The sequence below is a fragment of the Herpailurus yagouaroundi genome, unplaced genomic scaffold (assembly GCF_014898765.1).
Source record: "Herpailurus yagouaroundi ecotype Mexico unplaced genomic scaffold, PumYag 181, whole genome shotgun sequence".
NCBI lineage: Eukaryota > Metazoa > Chordata > Mammalia > Carnivora > Felidae > Herpailurus > Herpailurus yagouaroundi.
In genome coordinates, this window is record NW_024412412.1 from 35122391 (window position 1) to 35143233 (window position 20843).

The 20843-nt window shown below is 45.4% G+C and overlaps 1 protein-coding gene across 1 annotated transcript in view; it reads left to right on the forward strand.

The window, feature by feature from the left end:
* Positions 1-2541: 2541 nt before the first annotated feature.
* The window catches only part of BIN3 (bridging integrator 3), a 42995-nt gene continuing 24693 nt past the window's right edge, over positions 2542-20843 (forward strand). The window contains exon 1 of the mRNA XM_040490302.1: positions 2542-2673. Within this exon, the coding sequence (XP_040346236.1) occupies positions 2666-2673 (8 nt within the window). The 5' untranslated portion in view covers positions 2542-2665. The remainder of the gene's footprint in view (positions 2674-20843) is intronic.

A 20843-nucleotide genomic window follows, 5' to 3' on the forward strand; every position in this document is an offset into this window, starting at 1 on the left:
CTTCTACCCAAGATCCTCCACTCTGAGCTTCCACATAGACACTGAATTTGCTCCTCTTCCACCCCTCCCCTGAAGGGGCAGGATCAGCCTCTGTGGTGCTGCTCTTTGGTTCTGAAGAAGGACATAGCTCCCACCCCTGGGTCTGGAGACCCTGCAGCTGAGTTTTCTAGGGCAGTGGGAGGTGTTTGTGCTTCCTGCTGTTCAGCTGCCCAGGGATCAATGCCACATGGCAAGTCATGCTCATGGAGGGAAGCTTGTGGGTCCACAGGGCAGCAGGGGACCTGGCCATCCATCCTCAGCCTGGCACACCTCATTCAGGCTGAGCAAATGAGCCACAGATGAGAACTCAGAGCAGGGGCACTTTCCTGACAGACTCCTAGGAGGCCAGCATCCTTTCCAGTACCCTCCGAGGTCCTGCAGGCCACATTAAATAGCAGGGATTGGAGGTAAGCAGCCCTAGCTTGGCCGCAAGCTGAATCCTTCCCTTCCAGAAGATTCATGTTTGGCTTCCTCCCAAGATGTCACTGATTCCTCAGAGCTGCTCACTTCTCTCAGCTTGCTTCTCTGTGCAGGCCCCACCCCACAGGCTTTCCCCATTCTCCTATTTCCTGAGGGTTTCTTCAGTCAACAAGACAGTCAACTTAAAACCTCAGAGTGTTGGCAACTTAGGTGATATCCAACCACTCATCTTCTAGACAAGGGGGTCAAGGCCCAGAGAGAGGATGTGATTTCCTGAGGTCAATCCTAGTGTCAAAGACCGAACTAAAACCCAGGGCTCCTTCAGACTCTTAATCCAGAACTCATCATTCTTGTCCCATAGGATGTGTCTCCTACCCACTGCCTTGAAACAGACTTCCCCTGGGACATGGTGGTTGCCTAGGCTAATACTTTTAGAAATTATTTAACACTCTGGGACAATAACTAAGGGATACAGAGTGTGGGGAAAGGAAGAAGCAGGTCGGAGAGCCATCTGCAGGTGTTAGAATGTCAGATGGTTCCTAAACCACAGCACCCACCACACCTTGTACACAGCAGCAGGGACTGTCCCTCCCTTTGCCCACTCTGTGCTCTGGCTGCCTTTTGGTGACTTCTCCTCATCTTTATTCTTCAAGCCTTCTCTAGTGCTCATTTTGGCCTGTTTCCTGAGGAAGAACATGGTGATGAAGCCGATCTGTGTAACACACTTGGCTGGAAAACCTCTGTTGAGTCAAACTCTAGACCCTCAAAGATGGAAACAGGAAACACAAATGAGAGACTGTCTCTTGTGGACGATCCTCTGAGCCCCCTACTCCTCCTGACCAAGCCGTCCACTCTGCCCTGGGAAGTCGGGACAAGTAACACATGTCTTCTGTTCAATGACTTAGCTGCTCTCCAAATGACCCTAAAACATTTAAGATCCATTTGAAGGAAGAGAATTCTCAGAGAGAAGGCCCTTGTGGGCCCAGCAGTTAACCTGTACAGGCCTCACTGCCTGCTCCTCTCTTCTGATGCAGAGAGGTTCTTAGGGGTGAGGAGGCCAACATGGCCCTGGACCCCAGGCAGCTTCTGAGGCACTAAGGACCTGGATTCTGACCTTGGGAGACCCAAAGTGAGCCGTTTACCTGGAACGCAGTCCCCCTCTCAGCTAAGACAGGTTTCCTCTGCCTGGACCCTCTCCAGCCCTCATCTAGGATTACCCTACCTAGCCTGATGAGCCTTCAGGACTTGGATTACACATTGGTGTCTCCTAGAAGCCTTCACTAAAACCCATGGGCAGCTTGCAGGAGCCCCTTATAGGCAGCCACAGTGCCCTGTCCTTTTCCAACCTATGTTATTACTTAGTTGCCAGTTACTTCTCTCTCTAGGTAAGTAGCTCTGGGAGAGAATAAGGGCAAGATCCTTACTTCTTTTTCATGGTTGTATCCTTTAGGTTAACACAGTGCCTGGCACATTGCAGGAGCTCAGTGAATATTTGTTAAATGACCAAGTAAAAAGAATGGGACCATTCACATCATCTGGGCTCTGTAGAGGGGAGCAGAGGGAAGAACTGGGAGACGTGGAGCAATCCTTACTCTTTTTTCTCTTTTGTTGGTTAAAGCTACGGAACATTTCCAACCTGAAAAGCACCTATTTATATTCAGAGCCCTATGCCATCTCACAGAAGGGAATAGATCCATTTGTTTCTTTGTAACAGGTAAGGCATGTGCAGGGTACAAAATTTAAAAGATATTAAAGACCATACAGTGAATGTAAGTCTCCCCAGACTTCAGATGACCCCATGGCTCCTTCTCCCATCAACAAATACTGCTACTGTCTCTGGATTAGAAATCTCTTTACAGACAGAAAAACTGAGGCAATAACAAGGTTAAGAGGCACGTGTAGTAAGCGAATGAGAATTTTACAAGCCAGTGTCTCAGGCAGAAAACGCACCCGGGGGTTCCCACGCCGCCGGCACAGGCTGAACCCCAAGCCCCGTGAGGCAATACCCCAGGTCGCGGGCCGGGGCAAGTGAGCGGGACGCCCGCCGCCGCGGAAGGGTTAACTCCCTGCGCCCCGCCCACCCCCGCCTCTTCCGGGCACAGTGGGCGGGGTTACGTCACTTCCTGGAGACTGGCTGAATCCGGAAGTGATCCCTGAGGACCCTGTAGCGGCCGAGGACCCCGGCAGCAGGGCCAGGTTCAGGACCATGAGCTGGTGAGTGAGGCCGGGACAGCACAGCCGCTGGAGCCCCAGGCCCGCCGTGCGCCTTGCCCGCGCCCACCTGAGTCCCTTCGCCCCCGCTGCCTGCCTTGCCCACACGGACCCTCCACCCAGGGTCGTTCGAGGGCCCTTCCTCTGGTGCTTTCCCGGAGGCTCCGTCTGTCGGCAGGACTCACCGGGATATGGGGCGGGGGATCTCCTTGGCCTGGAATCCTGCGTCTGTTTCCTGACTCTTTCTCTTCCAAGCTCGTCCCGTCTTCTCCCAGCTGCTTGAAGTGAGGAACTTTCCCGCCTCCTCCTCTTGTAAATATCCGCTGAGGTGGAGTAAATGCCTTCTTTCTCCCTGTGGGCATCTTTTCACCGCTCCCGCGGCCCCAGAGCTGTAGCCCTCACTGGCAGTCTGGGCCCAGTTCACTGATCAAACAGCCACTCGCTTTCAGATGACTAGCTTTTGCACCACTTAACAGTCTTCAAAGGACAAAACTTGCTTCTCTTTTGGAAAGGTCCAGAATTGAACACCCACACCCACACTCCCAGTGTGGGATTGGACTAGTTTTAATCATTTCCAGGGCCATTACCCACTCACTGCTTTCTCTTGAAAATAGCGGTTGGTAAGCTTAAACATTATGGGGACTAGCAGGCCATGAGAAAAGATGCTAGGAGTCTCAGAGATGTAGAGTCACGACTCCAGAGTTGGAAGGTACGTTGCCATATGTGCTAGGTTCATGGTAGATACTTCATAATATTTAATGGTTGATTTAGTTTGTAAGACTCAGTTTGCCCAAAGGGCCTTACCTTCAGGCCCAAGGACCTGCATATCCATAATGCGAAACCTCAGAGGATCCAGCCGTAGTTTGCTTGTCTGAACACATTGACCCCACCCCCCCGGGGATGTACAAGATGAATCAAACCTTTTGGAATCCAAGGTCCATTAGCATCGGGAACATGTTTGCCACTCTGTCCTCATAGTCTAGCTGTTTCTTTACACAAAGTAAATGTGTGATAACTAGTCATGAATGAATGAAGATAGTAGAGTATCCTTCAGGAAGGCTCTTAACGGGCTCACATTTGACCATTAGTGGAGACTAAGCTCTGGCGACAAGCAGCTAATGTCAGTCAGTGTTCAGGACAATTCTGTAATACAAAATTTAAACCATTTCTGTCCCCTCCTCCCTCCTGTTTCTTAGACAAAGATTGACGGACAAATGTTAGACAGTTGGTGCCTGCACATGAGGGCAGCCTGGAGCAGTGCCCTAATAAGCCCCGGTAGGAACTGCTCCTTTTCCCTCCACCTTAGCTCCAGGAGGCCAATACGGGGCTAGAGCCTTGAAAGTTAGCTAACTTTCCCATCTTGTTATAACCTAGTTAACGATGGGCAAAGTGGCAATCCTTCAGTTCCCTTTCCTAGAGGAATTACTTCCTTAAAATGTCAGCCTGGGTCTCCCAGCCTCGTGATACAGATGTCCTCTTGCCTGCTGCACCTTGAATCGTTGGAGTTCTCTTGCTTAATTTTTCAAGGTAAGAAAGCAGGAAGTTCAGATGCTTTATATTGCTTACAGTGGCATTTACAAATTTAAAAATAAATTGACCTTTTCTTCACAAATCGGGAGGAGAACAGAGCCCAGACCAGAGTAGAATATTCTCTTGGTGATCTGAGGCGTGTTGTTCCCCCCCATCTTGAAGAAGCTTTTTTCTGAAAAAGTAGTAGCCTATTTCCTGAGGTCTGTCAGGCTGCAGAGAATTGAAATTGACAACTAACTGTTCAGCAAAAGCTGCGATTTTTATCCTGTAGAATTAACTTATTAGTACATGTGCAGCTTGGCACCTCTTTGGACTGAGGGTCAGAACCAAAAGGGCGGCTTTGTCCCTCAAAGCTGAGATTCCTTTTTCTTCTTCTTTAGAGGGCGACTACGTCATCTCTTACGTGGACCCTGACCCTATCTCCCTGAGAGGGGAACAGCACCGGCGCCTGGGCACACAATCACACTCAGTTCCTGGCTCAATGGCTGGCAAAGGGACCAGGGCTGGGTCCTTCTGATTCACTCCTGGAGTGGTTTTCCTGCTCCCAGAATGAATCCATCCATTCATCCAAGACTGGAATTCTCAGTGGGGGAAGAGACCAGAGTGACGTAGAGCCATCATGGGAGGCTGATGCCCAAGGTCGAGTTCACCAAGCACATGGGGTATGCCAAGCCATCATTGAATAAGGCCTAGGGGCACTCAGCCCCTGGTCCCCAGAGGGTAACCATTGTTCTGGGCTAGGCCAGGCTTTCAAAATGTCACAGTGAGAAATGTCCAATATTGATGCCCTTTGCACACTGTGGATTTTGCATGAAGAGTAAGAGGTCTTTGTTCCTCGCTTCCTCTGTGCATGCAGCCTGCCCACCCCGTTTGTTTTGTGGGTACCTGCTGCCTTCCTGTTCATCTACCCATGCATTCACCCACTGACCACCCACGTGTCTTTAAGCCAGGCTGTCCAGTGGTGTGCCCTGCGAGGAAGGAGGCATTTTATGTTCATATGTCAGATCACTGATTCACCATTTGGGCTTAAGTCAGGTGCTTCCCTCTCCTCTCCTTCTGCTGGTCTCCTCTCTCTTCTTATGTGTATGTGTCTTTATTATTGTATGGAGGGAGAATTCAACAGAATTAAGAAGAATCTGGCTTATTTACCTGGCTTCGCTGTCTTCAGGGGTTATAGCCTTCCCTGGAACCACATGCCTTGATGCTCTTTGGGTTCAATGTCAAGGGAAAAAGTAGTCCTGGAGGAAATCTTCCTATACTAGGGATCCAGAGGTTTGACTCAGAATGAAGGAAATTAGAGTCAGTGCAGATAAATGTGGCTGGGAGGTAGAGGGCTGAGTTCAGGTTCTGGTTCCCTCCTTCACAGTGTGGCCTGGTCAGGCATTTAACCTTCCTCGGTCTTGTTTTCTCCACCTCTGACATGGAATGGATAATCCAAGCTGACGCTGCCACCCAAGCCTGTTGTGAAAAAAATGGAGACTATGCAAATATGATTGTTTTCTGACTCTTCTGGGCTCTTCTACCTCTGTCTGTCCCTTAAATATTGGTATTCCTTGGGACCTGTTCCCCCCCCCCCCCAGTGTTCTCACTGTATATGCCCTCCTCCCCATCATCTTCAGGATAAAGGCCTGACTCTGGGCCGTAACTTATAAGGCCTTTCTGGATCTGGCTGTCCACGTTACTCCTGTGTCTCAGCTTTCCCTGGCCTCTCGTGCCTCTGCCCCTCTATATGCATTGTTCCTCTACTGCAATGCCCTTTGCTCCCACCCCTCGCCGCCTCATCCACCAGGCCAAGGTGCACTCATTCTTCCAGAATAAGGGCAGGCTTTGCCTCTTCTGAGGGTCTCCCCTGAACAGGCCCCCACACCCCACTAAACTGAGCCGGGTCTCCTTGCTCTGACCCTCATTAGCATCTGGACTTGAATCGTTGGTTTACTTGTCAGTGACCCCCTAGTCTGCAAGTTACTGAGAAAGGGACTGTGGCTTGGTCATCACTATATCCCTAGTAGTATTCCCAGCAATCAGTGCATGTTTACTGAATGTATGAATGAGCACTTTTTTTTTCCATTTCTTGGCTTGCCTCAGCTCAGGAAAAGTTTTCAGATAAAAATGTGCAGAACCTATAAGCCACTTCCTCAAATGAAGAGCCTCTAAGCGTGCTGTTGTTAAATCAAAGAGGGAAGAAGTGGCCTCAGTGCCTCCCTGAGGCTGTCTCTGATTGTTCTCTCCCCTCTCCTCTCCACCCCCTCCCCAAACTATCCTCTTCCGAACTTGCATAGAACTTCTGTAGCACTTCCACATCCTTCCAGGGACCAAAAACGTGTTCCTCTCCCACACAGACTCCGTGGCGGCAGAATCTACAAGTTCTTCACGTTTGTGTATGCTCACTGTTTGCACATAGTAAGTACCTAGTCAGTAATTGTTAAATGAAATTAATGGACTATAAAGGAAAGAAGGTAAACTGCTGGGTTAGTCTGAACCATCCATTCTGTTTCAAACATGTTCTCAGTGGAATCTCTTTTCCCTCTAGTATTACTCTTGCTATCATGCATTCGTATAGTGCTTTTACCTTTTCAAGTTACCTTCCCATCCATTATCTGATTTCGTCCTCACATCTACCCTTGGCAGTATGCAGTTCGGGTCTTATTATCTCCCTTTGACAAGTTATTAGAATTCACTCACGGAGTACCTGGGAGAGCTAGAACTAAAATCTGAGTATTCTCTGTGCTTGAAAAGTGGAAGACCATTCCCAAGCTGATTGGGTCCCAAACGACGCTATTTTACTTTGCTGGTCTGTATGAACACTATCAGGTTGGTAGTGAATTACAGGAAGTTGTCAGTTTTCACATGTAAAGTGAAGAGGAAGTCCTGTGTCCTGCAGACCTCCAGGTGTTCTGGACCATGTCAGCTTTGTGGTACTCTGAGGCCTCCCCGCCTTGGGTGGCCCTCCCACTCACTTCGGACAGGCCAGACTCCCCCCAGGCTTTTTCTTCTATACCGAGCATGGTCATGCCCAGAAGGCAGGGACCCCCTTGAAGAGTCTGTGAGACCCTGTATTTGACGTTGCTTTGGGCACAAATGTAAAACATGTCACTCTTGTTCCAGCTGTTTGTAATGAGAGGGGAAGGGGCTCTTTCCAGATTTGGGAGTAGTTGGAAAGAGGCAAGTATCTTGAATCCCACAGCTTCTTCATCAAAGATGTTTTCTTCTGTGTTACACTCTTGACGTATGTGTGTTGAAGTGGCTTTGGAGTTGGCAGTTAAGCTGTTGCTTCCCCGAACCCACTATTTTGGTAGCTAGCCCATTAAACAGGACCCAGGATAACATGTTGCACACAGATAATGCTCAATAAAATTTTTGTTGATTTAATGCTCATTGAACATTTATAATGTACTAGGGCCTGTGCTGATACTTAATACTGGTGGACAGTCAGAAGGCTGTAAGAATCGATACTTATCTTCAGCCAGTGTCTGGAAAGTGCCCGGGATTCATAGGAATGACAGCCAATAAATGTTGGTGTGGCATCGTCAAGAAAGATTTCAGAGGATGTGATTTGTTACAGTGGGGGGGCGAGGGGTCCACATTAGAAGAATAGTGTAGAAAAGGTGTGTGGAGACGGAATGCATCAAGAGTATTTGGGGTGGACGGTCAGGAGACCAGCTTGGGTTTAGCAAGTAGTGATTTGGGTAGAGGCTTCGTTGATGGCAGTTGGGGCCCCACTGTCAGTACTCTGAGTGCCATGCTGAGGGACTGACATTGAGCTTAAGCTTTTGAAATTTGAAGGTTTTGAGCAAGGAAGTGGCATGGGGAAACCAGTGAGTTAATCAGATTAATTTGGCAACAGTCTGTACTTCAGGCAAGAGGAAGAATGGAGCCAGGGGGCTAACTTGGACAGTGGCTTCCAAAACTTTTTGACCACAACTTGCAGTTAGAAATACCTTTGAGGGGCTCCTGGGTGGCTCAGTCAGTTAAGCATCGACTCTTGCTCAGGTCTTGATCTCAAGGTCGTGAATTCAAGCCCCGTGTTAGGCTCTGCGCTGGGCAAGAAGCCTAAAAAAAAAAAAGGAAAAGAAAAGAAAGAAAGAAAAAAACCTTCATTATTGCAGCACACAAAAACATTTATACTTCAAAAGAAGTTTCACATGGTATATGTGTGATGCATTCCTATATTTTCTATTATGTTCTATTTCATTTTTAAAAGAATGATGCATTTCAATTGATCCCATGTCTAATTTGGACCCGGTGTGTTGTGGGCAAACACACTGGAATAACGTATAGCGGTTTACATGATTGATGAGTGATCCCATTTAGAAACACACTGATCTAGGTGTTTATTACAAATATTCAGGCTATAAGCTAATAGCTATGACTCCGTGTTGTTGGTTTACTTAGTTGTTTTTCGTGGGTTATAATAAGAAATACGGAAGGGGCAACTATGAAGAGCACCAGCCATGTACTTTATAAGAACTTAATCCATAGATGTGAAAAACGTCATCACTTTATAGAAAAGAAAACCCAAATGGACAAAAGCCTATACCAAGATGTTGGTTTCTTAGTAATCAGGGAAAAGCAGATTAAAGTAACAATGAGATGCCATTTCACAGCCATCTGGCTGGCAAAAATTTTAAAGTCTGGCAATGCCAAGTATCTAAGGATGAGAATCAGGAGGAGCTCCCATCCACTGGCATCGGGTGCAGGGTGGCGTAGAGCGTGGAGGTAAAAATTGACACAATACAATCACTTTGGAGATTTCTACAGTCACCCAGAGAAACCTGAGCTCTCCTGCAGCAGGTGAGTGCAGGGGAGTATTAGTTGCTTCATTGTTTATGATGTCCAGCCTATATGTGCTGTCTTTACATAATGAAACACGTAGTCAAAATGAATGAAGTGCAGCTATATCTGTCAACACGGACAAATCTCAGAAACAGAATGCTGGTCATAAAAAGTTAGTTTCAAAGTAATACATTCAGTATTGTGCTATTTTTATAAATTTCAGACCTATAAAACCATACTGTATTGTGCTCACGGATTTAAACAAATGTAGTGAAAGGGTGAGAATAATACATACTAAATTCAGGGTCGTGGTGACCGCTAAGGTCATGAGGAGAGACAAGGAAATGGAATCAGACTGCATCAACAGTATCTGAGCTGTTGCGTTGCTTAAAGAGTAAGATTTGAAGCAAGTGTGGCTCAGTATTAGAAATGCGATAACAGTAGGTGAATACAGGAGTATTTATTATGTATTCTAACTTTCTGAGTGTTGGCAATATTTTATAATACTCTCTGTTAACTTTTGTCATGCCTAGCCTGACTGCCATCACGACTAGAGCTGACCTCACCGCTCATAGCAAGGGAATTATTGCCTCCTACGGCCGGTAGGTGAGGATGTCCCAAGACAGTGGGCCTAGGAGCGAGTTTCCGAGTTTCCATCTCAGCCCTCCTCCTCCTCCTCCTCCTCCTCCTCCTCCTCCTCCTCCTCCGGCCTGCTTCCAAACCTTCAGCAGATAAGAGAAAAGGTAGACTGAAAGCTCTTTGTACAATCCTTCATTGGTAAGAGACAGAAGTGAACATGAGATTAGAGCTCGTGCCTCAGAAGCTAAACAACTGGCCCGGCACTTCGCAGTCTGTGGGCATCTGAGCCACCGTGGGCCCATCAGCATAGAAAGCAGGCCCCTGAGGCTTGTCTCCGGCTTGTGGATTAAGCAGAAGACTTTCACCTCGCAATGCCTTCTGTTTCCCTTTTATAACATGGGAGAACCCATTTTCTAAAGAGCTACAAAATAAACAAACAACCTCCCTCCCTGAATTGCCTTCTTTCCTCCCTTTTCTTGACCTTTAGATGCTCCATCAGCCTCCAGACTTCTGTGACAGATCCTTTTACTACTTGGAAGGAAGTCCCCATTCATTGTTGGCAAATGGATTCACTTGGGGGGGGGGCTGGCAGTGGCTGATTGCCCCCCAAATAGAAAAGAATTGTTTCAGGTTTCCTAACCATACTTACCTCTGTGTAACTGAGTGTGAGCCACCCCCTCGGGCCTCAGTTTGATCTTCATCATCAAAATATCACCACCACTGCCTTTACTGCCAGTACTTACAGGCTGCTGACCTACGACAGGATCTGTTTTGAGCACTAAACTCATTTGGCCTTCACGGCGACCCCACGTGATAGCTATATTATTGTCCCAGTCTATAGACAGGGAAACTGAGAGACAGAAAGGTTAGGTAACTTGTCCGAAGCCTCACAGCTGGCGGCTGGCAGAGCAAGGATTTAAAGCCAAGCAGTGTGGCTCCAGAGCGCGCCCCCCTATCCAGCGCAGTGTCTCTTGTGAGGAATACAGGAGTGGACCGCTTTAAATGAGCGGATGTTTCTGAAGTACCCAGCCCAAACCAGCAATAGTAGATGCTCCATAAATGGTCGCTTTAATTGGATGATTTCTGTGATCTCACGTTCTGTGAGATCACACTGACCATTCTGTGATTCATTCTGTCTAAACTTCTCAGAGGTCAGCCTGGGGAACAGTGGGGAAGAAGGGATCACAGCTGAGCTGGGGGACTGTTCTAGTCCAAGTGACAAGTCAGCCAAGTCACAGAGTTATGCCTTTTATTTTTAAACACACACATACCTCCTCGGACTGGTGGCGAGTAGGGTAGTGTGTGTTGCTCTGGTTTTAGATGTGGCTAATTTCGAGGAAGGACTGCGGTGGGGGGTGAGAGGGGGCGCTGTGGTCAGAGGTGCTGGAAATGGGTATTTTGCAGCTCAGTTCATTTCCCCTTGTGATGGGGTCTCTCACGTCCTAGCTCAGGCTGAACTTTGTGTGGCCGGTTGGCATCATGGCCAGCTGGCCCTGCAGAGGGGATGACACCCAGCAAGCAGCTGTTCTGCCGGAGCCAGCTGCCTCTCCAGAAGCCCTGTCCGGGCCCCCGGCTCTCTGTTCTCTCTGCCAGTGTCAAGGTGGCGATAGCCTTGGTGGGGCCTCAGACCAGGGAAGGCAGTGACCCAGGGACAGGGTAACAGAAGGGCCGGGACGGGGGAGGGGCTTGTCCTTCCAGCCTTCAGAAGCTGCTGCCTCTCGCCCACCTTCCTGCTCTTGCCGAGACAGTGACTCAGGCCCAGACCACTCCCCGGGGAGCCAGGATTTCAGCCACTATCAGCTGCCGCCTACTCTTTGCTCAGCCCTCCCTCCGTTCTCACCTCCCTCACCTCCTCCCTGCCCCCAAAACTGTGATCCATCAGAAAGTGTGGGGTGGCATAGACTGAATCATTTCAGGGTTCTTGCCACCCCCAAGCCAGGCCGAGGCTTATTCACATTCAGCAGAAATGAATTCCAGAGGCCAAGGTGAAGACCAGGGAAGAATGTGTAGGTTTCAGCTTCTTTCCACTCATCTTTGTAATGGAAGCAGAGGACTCTCCAAAGAAGGCGGGGCTCGAGGGATCTGCTGGGGTGACCAGGGGATCCCCACCCAACTGCCATCTGGGCCTGCCTCTTGTCTCTGCCTCTGCAGCAGAGGGGGTGGGGAAGCAAAAGATTGAGAAACCAGCAAATTGAAAATGCAAAAGAGCTGTTTTTGTAAATAGACATTACACAAGAGCAGGAGCTTTTTTGGAAAGGTTTTACTGAGACAGACAGAATTAGCCAACTGGCATCGTGCTGCTAATAGAGATATTTACTGTTTGAAAAAGTGTATTTGTAGCTTTGGAGAACATCCTGTTGACTTTTCTTTATTGTGAAAGTAAATCTTTCCCCCTTTCCCTCTGTATACATAAGAACTTTTTTTCTGTTTTGAGGTGGGGCATGTTGGGGGTTGGAGGAGAGTACGCTTGAGAGAACTGCTCTCTGCATTTTGTTGCTCAGACCAAAATATCCCTGCTCCTGCCCTCCGGTGCTCATATTTACAGAATGGCAAGTAGAACCAAGTGAGGAATCCTACTCCAGAGGCCGGGAGCTCAGAGCCCTCTTGATTTCTTCCAGAGCAGAGACATCCTGTGGGGAGCAGGCCCTGTCTTCTCTCCGGACCTCTGCTTACCCACCACATGCCAAGGGGAGAGCCTAAGGAAAGCTGTGAGGAGGAGGGGAACTGAGGTCCCAAGGCCCAGTGAGCCTTCCCGGGTCCTGGAGGACTGTCAGCCTCGACCCACAACCCCAGTTGGGCCGAGGAGCCGCTGCGATGCTGTTGCTCTTGCCACACGCCTTCCAGAGGAGCTGTCTGTCCCGAAGAAGTCCCTAGAGCCACAGGGGGAGATCAGGGAGGCAGTGGCAAGAAGAGGCAGAAGAGCGGCTTGAAGGGTGGCTGTTTTGCTCTTTCTACTCGCTTTCCCATCGCCACCTTTGACTGCTTCAGTGGTGGTGGGACACCTGCCCCAGTTTTCTGGCCCTTTCTCCGACAGAGGGGAGCATATCGACCATTTGGCAGCCTTGGAATAAGCCCAGGAGACTCTTCTCCCTTCATATTTCCTCTTAAGCTCTTTGAAATGTCGGTTTTCCCTAAACCCACACTCTGATAACGTCACCTGGCTTTACTGTGGACGCCAAAGGCCACCTCCGTTTCCTCGGTCTCCACGAGTGCACTTTCCCCTTTTTAGCTTTTGTTTGAGTCAGATAAGGACTGGGAGACACAAAGACAGTGATATTACCTTTATTTGTTCTTTCTAAAGCCTTATCTGAGAGTAATTTTTTTCAGGAAACTTAGAGTATGGTATTATATAGGGCCCTTGGGGCCATGTACTTGTTTATTTGTTGAATCATTTATCCAGTGTTTACTGTGTGCGCAAAACTAGACCATGAGCTCCATGAGATCATAGAATGAGTTCGTCTTGTTCATCCTGATATTGCTAGAACCTAGCAGAGTTCTAGGCATAAAGGAGGCCCTCGATAAATATTTACCGAACATCCATTCAACGAAAGGTTGAAAATAACACTGTACCTTGTACGGTACTTACGGGAGTTGCAAAGAACCGTAACATTCAGTCCCTGCACTTGAGGGGCTTATGTGGCATAATCAGAAAGCAAGATGCATACACAGCAAAGCTAGTTAACCTGACCCTTTACCAAGCAGAATTTTCTTCAGTAAGGAAGCAGTGGCTCAGTCTTAGGAAATACATTCGCACAGTTCATCACCGTACTGGGTCAAAGAGAGCAAACTGGTCATCTAAATGTATGCTGAAAAAGGCACTGTGATATAATTTAAAAATCCAATCTTTGTGTCTTTTAGGAAACTAGAAACAAAAAGATATTTCCTTGCTATTAGCAGTCTTTCTGAATGGAACCAGTAGCCTTCTTCCTATTTAATAGTGAAAGATCAGATTCGAACCATTCTTACTAAAGTCAGAAACATTTTTCTCCAATTTCTGGCCAATGCTATAACACACAAGACAAGAAGTGGGTATGAAACATTGAGAAAGAAAAGGGAAATTTTATCATTATTTTCAAGTGATTTGACTTGTCTATTTAGAAAATCTAATTCTGGGGGTTTTTTTCCTACCTGAGTTTCTCAGGCTATATAGCTTAAGTAAGTATATAGGTGTGATGAATGGTTTCAGGGTAAATATTTAATACCCAATGGCTTTCCTGTGTACCAGGACAATAAAATGAGAAAGAGAATTCCTTTTGCAGTACAACCAAAAATTAAAAATCTCGTGGAATGTACCTAAGACCTGTGTAGGGCTAAAAATTTCACATGTAAGTGTTACTTTGGGATCTTGATATTAAACAAAATAAAAGTAGGGGACCTATATGGAAAAACTCTTTAAGACTAAAAGACCGAATAAAAAGACTTGAATAAATGGAAAGAAATGTTATGGCCCTGAATGAGCAAATGTAGTATTTGTAAAAATGTAAGATCTTCAGAAGTTAATCTATAAATATAATGCATTTTCAGTAATAAGTATCTTGATTTTGGAGGGAGGCGCACCACCTATGATTTTGAGGTTCATCTTAAAAAGTAACACAGGGGAGGGGCGCCTGGATGGCTCTGTCGGTTGAGCTTCCGACTTCAGCTCAGGTCACGATCTCATGGTTTGTAAGTTTGAGCCCCGCGTCGGGCTCTGTGCTGACAGCTCAGAGCCTGAAGCCTGCTTCGGATTCTGTGTCCCACTCTCTCTGCCCCTCCCCCACTTGTGTTCTGTTTCTCTCTGTCTCTCAAAAATAAATAAATAAATGTAAAAAAAAGTTTAAAAAAAAAAAAAAGTAACACAGGGGCACCTGGGTGGCTCAGGAGGTTGAGCATCCAACTCTTGATTTTGGCTTAGGTCATGATCTTGCAGTTTATGAAATTGAGGCTCTGCACAGAGCCCTCTTGGGATTCTGTGTCTCCCTCTCTCTCTGCCCCTCCCCCCCCAAATAAATAAACTTATAAATAAATATTAAGACAAATTAAAATAGCCAGTAAATTACCTGAAAATGAAATGTAATGAGAAGAGATCTGTTTGTCTAGAAATTAAGAGCTGTTATAACCCTAAATAATTAAATCTGTGTTACTGGCCAAAGAGTAGACAGGTCTGTGGTATGGAATAGAAGTATTTAACCCTAATAAAATGATTTGTCAAAGATAGTTTATTTTTTAGATTATGTTAAAATAACTAAACAACTGGCTGGCCAACATTCAAACTCTAAATGGAGTGATGATTTAAATATAAAAAATAAACCACTAAAATTCATATGAAAATGCAAGGGACACAGAGTAGCCAAAACAGTCTTGACCAAGTTGGAAGGCTCAATACTTCTCAATCTTGAAACTTACAACAAAAGTCCAATAATTAGGACATTGTGGTACTAGCATAGACACGTAGATCAATGGCATAGAATTAAGAGTCCAGAAATAAACCTTTACATTTATGGTCAGTTGATTTTTTTTTTTACAAAGATGCCAGGACAGTTCAATGGGGAAGGAATAGTCCTTTCGACAGCGTCAGGACAACTGGATATCCACATGCGAAAGAATAAAGTAGGACCCTTACTTCACACCATATACAAAAATTAACTCAAAATTGATCAAAAACCCAAATGTTAAAGCTAAAACTATGAAATCATAAAAGGAAAACATAGGGGTAAGTCTTCATGACCTTGAATTTGGCAGAGAATTCTTAGATGTGATACCAAAAGCACAAACAACAAAAAAATGGATTAGACTTCTTCAAAACCTAAAATGTTTGTGCTTCAAAGCATACCATTAAAAGAGTGAGAAAAAAAAAACCTCAAAAATAAGAGAAAATATTTGCAAATCATATATCAGATTAGGCACTTGTACCCTAAATAACTCTTACAGCTCAACAATAAAAGAAGATGGGGCGCCTGGGTGGATTAGTCAGTAAAGTGTCCAACTTTGGCCCAGGTCAGGATCTAATGGTTCATGGGTTCAAGCCCCACATCAGGCTCTCTGCTGACAGCTCAGAGCCTGGAGCCTGCTTCAGATTCTTCCTCTCTCTCTCTGCCCCTCTCCCGCTCATGGTCTGTCTCTCAAAAATAAGCAAACATTAAAAAAATAATGATAATAAGTTTTAAAAAAGACAACCCATTTTTAAAATAGGCAAAGGGTTTGAATAGATGTTTCTCCAAAGAAGACCTACAAATGACTGCTAAGCACATGAAAAGATGTTCAACATCATTAGTCATTACAGAAATGCCAATCACACCACAGTGAAATAGCCCCCAGAGTGGCTAAGATAAAAAAGACAATGACACGTGTTGGTGAGGATGTGGAGGAATTGGAAACTCCATACACTACTGTGGAAATGTAAAATGGCACAGCCACTTTGGAGAAGTCTGGCAGCTCCTCAGAAGGGTAAACGGGTAAACGTGGACTTACCATATGGCCCAGCAGTTTCACTCCGAGGTATATACCCAAGAACAATGAAAACATATGTCCACACAAAAATATGTACACAAATGTTCATAGCAGCAGCATTCATAATGGCCAAAAAGTAGAAACAACCCAAGTGACCACCGCTCAATGAACGGATAAATGGATAAGTGGATGTGTGGCTAAATGTCGTGTATCCCTGCAATGGACTATTATTCTGTGATAAAAGAGGGATGAAGGACTGATACATGCCCAAACATGGATCATCCTGGAAAACATTTTGCTGATTGAAAGAAGCCAACACAAAAAGCTACTTATTGTATAATTCCATTGATACGAAATGTCCAGAGTAGGCAAATCCGTAGAGATAGTACATTACTGGTTTGCCTGTGGGCTGGAAGGAGAGGAGAAAATGGGGCATGATGCTAATAGATACAGGGTTTCTTTAGGGGTGATGAAAATGTCTTTGAAATTAGATCATGGTGATTGTTGCACAACTCTCTGAATATACCAAAAACAACCAAATTGTACACTTGATGAACGTTATGGTGTGTGGATTATACCTCAATAAAGCTCTTATTTAAAAATTAATAAACCAGCTTCGAAGCAAAGATGACAGATTGAATACGTACATGTAATTTATCTCCCTCACAAATCCCACAAAAAAAGCACAATAAAGTGATTTTTTTTTTTTTTTAAGGCATAGATCTACAAATTCAGGGAGGATAGAGACATCAACAACATTTGGGAATTGGAATGCAGTTGCATGCAGTAACTGACTTAGTTCCAGGAAAGCCAGATCCTAAACTGGCATTTAGGAAAACCACAAGCCATCATGACTTACATCACAGAATCCTCAAAGGGTCAGTAATCGGTGGCACTGGGTACTTCCAGAAGTGGGGTGAAGCCGAGCTCTCGGATCAGAAGAACTGGTTGAAAGCTGTTTCTGAGTAAGTTTAGAGCCCTGCCATCTCCTCTCCAACTTCGGTGTCCCTGGGAGACTGTCCCTGCCTCACCCTAGCAAAAGAATGAAAGGGCCCCACCCCTTGGAGAGTATGAGACAGGGAGTTCCTATACTAGGCACACAAAGGTGGATTTACTATGTAAAAACTATTTAATAAAATTTAAGCTTCAGGGCCCCTTGCTGGCATGGACCTTGTCCAAGACCCAGAAGGAACCTTAGCTGTGTGTTCACATGATCCTGTGTTTTTGCAAACATCAACAATGTGTTTATACTGCATTCAGTTAAGAAAACTTCTGCCTTCACTTCCTCCTTTTGCTACTTGATACTACCCCTCATGTCAGGCAGCTTTGGAGTAGCCTAGGCCTTTTGGGATGCGACTGGAGGGTTGAATTGGAAATATGCTGTTTTAGCTGCAGTTTGTAGACATTTTTTGAAAACTTTGATAAAACCGTGAGAAATTTCAGGTTCCTGAATTGGAAATATACAGAGGGCACCTCTTTTGGTGATCTTTAAATGTATTTAAAAACTAAGGGAAAGGGGTGCCTGGCTGGTTCAGTCAGTAGAACATGCGACTTGATCTCAGGGTTATGAATTCAAATCCCACATTGGATGTAGAGCTTAATTAAAAAAAAAAAGTTGTATGTCTTTCACAGTGTTATATAGATCCATTGTATCTCAATAAAGCTGGGGAAAAATTTTTAAAGAAGAAAGAAACTAAGGGAAAAGTTGGGTAAAAAATAACAACACAAAAGTGACACAGGTGAGCAGTTAAATCAGGAGATATTATTCTGAAATCAAAGTGCAACAAAACATTTTCAAATTGTACTCAAACCTAGTCATTCATTAAGAGAATGAGATCAGGGGTTTGCCTGGGTGGCTCAGTCGGTTAAGCATCTGACTTCAGCTCAGGTCATGATCTCGCAGCCCGTGAATTCAAGCGCCGCATCAGGTTCTGTGCTAACAGCTCAGAGCCTGGAACCTCCTTCGGATTCTGTGTCTCCCTCCCTCTCCGCCCCTCCCTCATTTGCACTCTGTCTCTCTTTGTCTCTCAAAAATAAACAAACATTTAAAAAAAATTTTTTAAGAATATTTCTTAAAAAAGAATGAGATCAGTTTTAAACAGGAGCGATGGTTTGATAATCTGGTTAATAAAGAGGCGCAAATCATTAGAACACATTGATAAAACAATTTAAAGTTCTTAACACGAAAGATAACGAAGATGACAAAACTCATGATGGGTCCTCCTCCAGTGACATCAGGAACAGAGAAGCTGGTTACCCCCATTAATTCAGAGAGTGGTTAAGAGTAGTCATTATACAAGAAACCTTGAAATGTGTCCTGAAATCTTACAGTTTATTTATGAAGGAAACGAGATTTTCCTAAGTTTTACAGCGAAATTTTTATTATATTTATATATTACTGGTAAGCTGGAAAAAAAAGCTTTTCTGAACTGTCAATAATAGAAAACAAGTTTCAGTCAACCATACTAGAGGAAAGGCTGAATTACCTTTCTTTTCTCTACGAAAATGATGTTACCCACTCGGTGTCACATGAAGAGGCAATCATAGACTACGCAGCCAAAAAATGCAGGGAAATGAATACAGAGGTGTGTCAGGCAGATGATTAATAAAATTTTAGGTTATTCTTGAGTTTTTGATTTCATGTTATTTGTCAGCTTTTATAACTTGTAATTTATTATGTTCTTTTCTCTGTCTAAATAAACACTTTCATGCCGATTTTAATATTTTTTAATGTTTTTAAAAGATTTTATTTTTAAGTAATCTCTACACACAGCATGGGGCCCAAACTCACAACCCTGAGATCAGGAGTCCCACACTCCACAAATTGAGCCATCTGGGGGCCCCATCCAATTTTGATATTTGTAAATTCATTTTCTTTAAAAGGCATACAAAATCACATAAGCTTCGGGCCCACAAAACACAGATCCACTGTAAGCCCAGCTGAGGGCAGGACTGCCATCCTGAAGGCAGGAGGGTGAAGTGAAGAAATGCGTGGGGAGTGCCGAAACAACCCTTCCCCTCCCCCATGGCACCTGCACGCATGGCATGTGCTTGAGTGACCTCTTCTACTCACTGAGCTCTTGTAACAACTCTGCTGGGCCTTTACTCCCATGGCGAGAGACTGAAAAATTCTCTAGGAAATCTTACCTGCCCGGGAGTACAGATACTGACATCAGGGGCTCCCCACAACACTGCTCAGCCAGGTCACTGCACACAGTACACAGACAATATCTGAGCGCTCACAGCTTCTGATCAGCTGTCTTGTCTCCAGTCCCGTATGTGAGCAGACACCCAAGATTACCACACTCCCAAGGGGAGTGTTTAGTGTGAAAAATGGAGGCAAAAGCAGAAAACAACTTGAGGGGAAACTGAGACTGAAGGAAGGCAGAAGAAACTTTTTGTAAATCTGTCATTAAGATCATCAGAGAGAGGGGTGCCTGGGTGGCGCAGTCGGTTAAGCGTCCGACTTCAGCCAGGTCACGATCTCGCGGTCCGGGAATTCGAGCCCCGCGTCAGGCTCTGGGCTGATGGCTCAGAGCCTGGAGCCTGTTTCCGATTCTGTGTCTCCCTCTCTCTCTGCCCCTCCCCCGTTCATGCTCTGTCTCTCTCTGTCCCAAAAATAAATAAACGTTGAAAAAAAAAATTTTTTTTTTAAAAAAGATCATCAGAGAGAGATGGGGCGCCTGGGTGGCTCAGTCGGTTGAGCGTCCGACTTTGGCTCAGGTCATGATCTCGCGGTCTGTGAGTTCGAACCCTGCGTCAGGCTCTGTGCTGACAGCTCAGAGCCTGGAGCCTGCTTTGGATTCTGTGTCTCCCTCGCTCTCTGCCCCTCCCCTGCTCATGCCCTGTCTCTCTCTGTCTCTCAAAAATAAAGAAACATTAAAAAAGAATTTTTTTAAAGATTATCAGAGAGAGAAGCCATCCATGAAATAAAACAAGATACCATAAAAAAAAGGACATCCTGAAAAGTAAAAAGACCTCTCCGAACTTAAAAATACGATAGCAGAAATGAAAAACTTTATAAGTATTAGAAGATACGAAATGTTGAAAAATAAAGAAACTGGAGAAGCAACCAAGTTGGGTCAGCACTGGAATTACAAGAATTTCAGAAATAAATCGGGCACCTGGGTGGCTCAGTTGGTTAAGCATCCAAGTTCGGCTCAGATCATGATCTCACTGTTCGTGGGCTCCAGCCCCGCACTGGGCTCTGTACTGACAGCTCGGAGCCTGGAGCCTGCTTCAGATTCTGTTCCTCTCTCTCTCTCTCTGTTCCTCCCATGCTTGCTCTCTCTCTCTCCTTCAAAATAAATAAACTTTAAAAATTAAAAAAAAAATGAATTTCAGAAATGAGAAACAGAGAAAATGGGGGAAGACATGAGCCACAACAAAGTTTTTTTAAGCCCAGAATGAAAGATTACAGATTGCCAAATTGAAAGAATTTGGTGCGTATCCCAGCACAGTGAGTGCAATTAGACCCACGAGGTACATCACTGTGAAAGTTTATACCACCAGGGACAAACATGATTCAAGAAGCTTGCATGAAGAATGGGTAGGTTGCCTACAAAGGATAGAAATCGGAGTGCTTTAGACTTCACCACAATAGCACTGGGAAATGAGAAGCCAGGGAAGCAAAGTCTGTGAGATTCTGAAAGAAATGAAGTCCAACCTACATTCTATACCCAGTCAGACTAACTGGTGTGAGTCAGAGCAAAGAGGTTTTGGTTATGCAAAGTCTCAAAAGGTGATTTCACACACACTTTTACTCTGCCCAAACGAGGAGTAAACCAGCAAAGAGGAAGACCCGGATTCCAGCTGTCAGAATTCCTATAGGAGGCAGGAGAAGGGCGAGCCTGGGCCTCCAG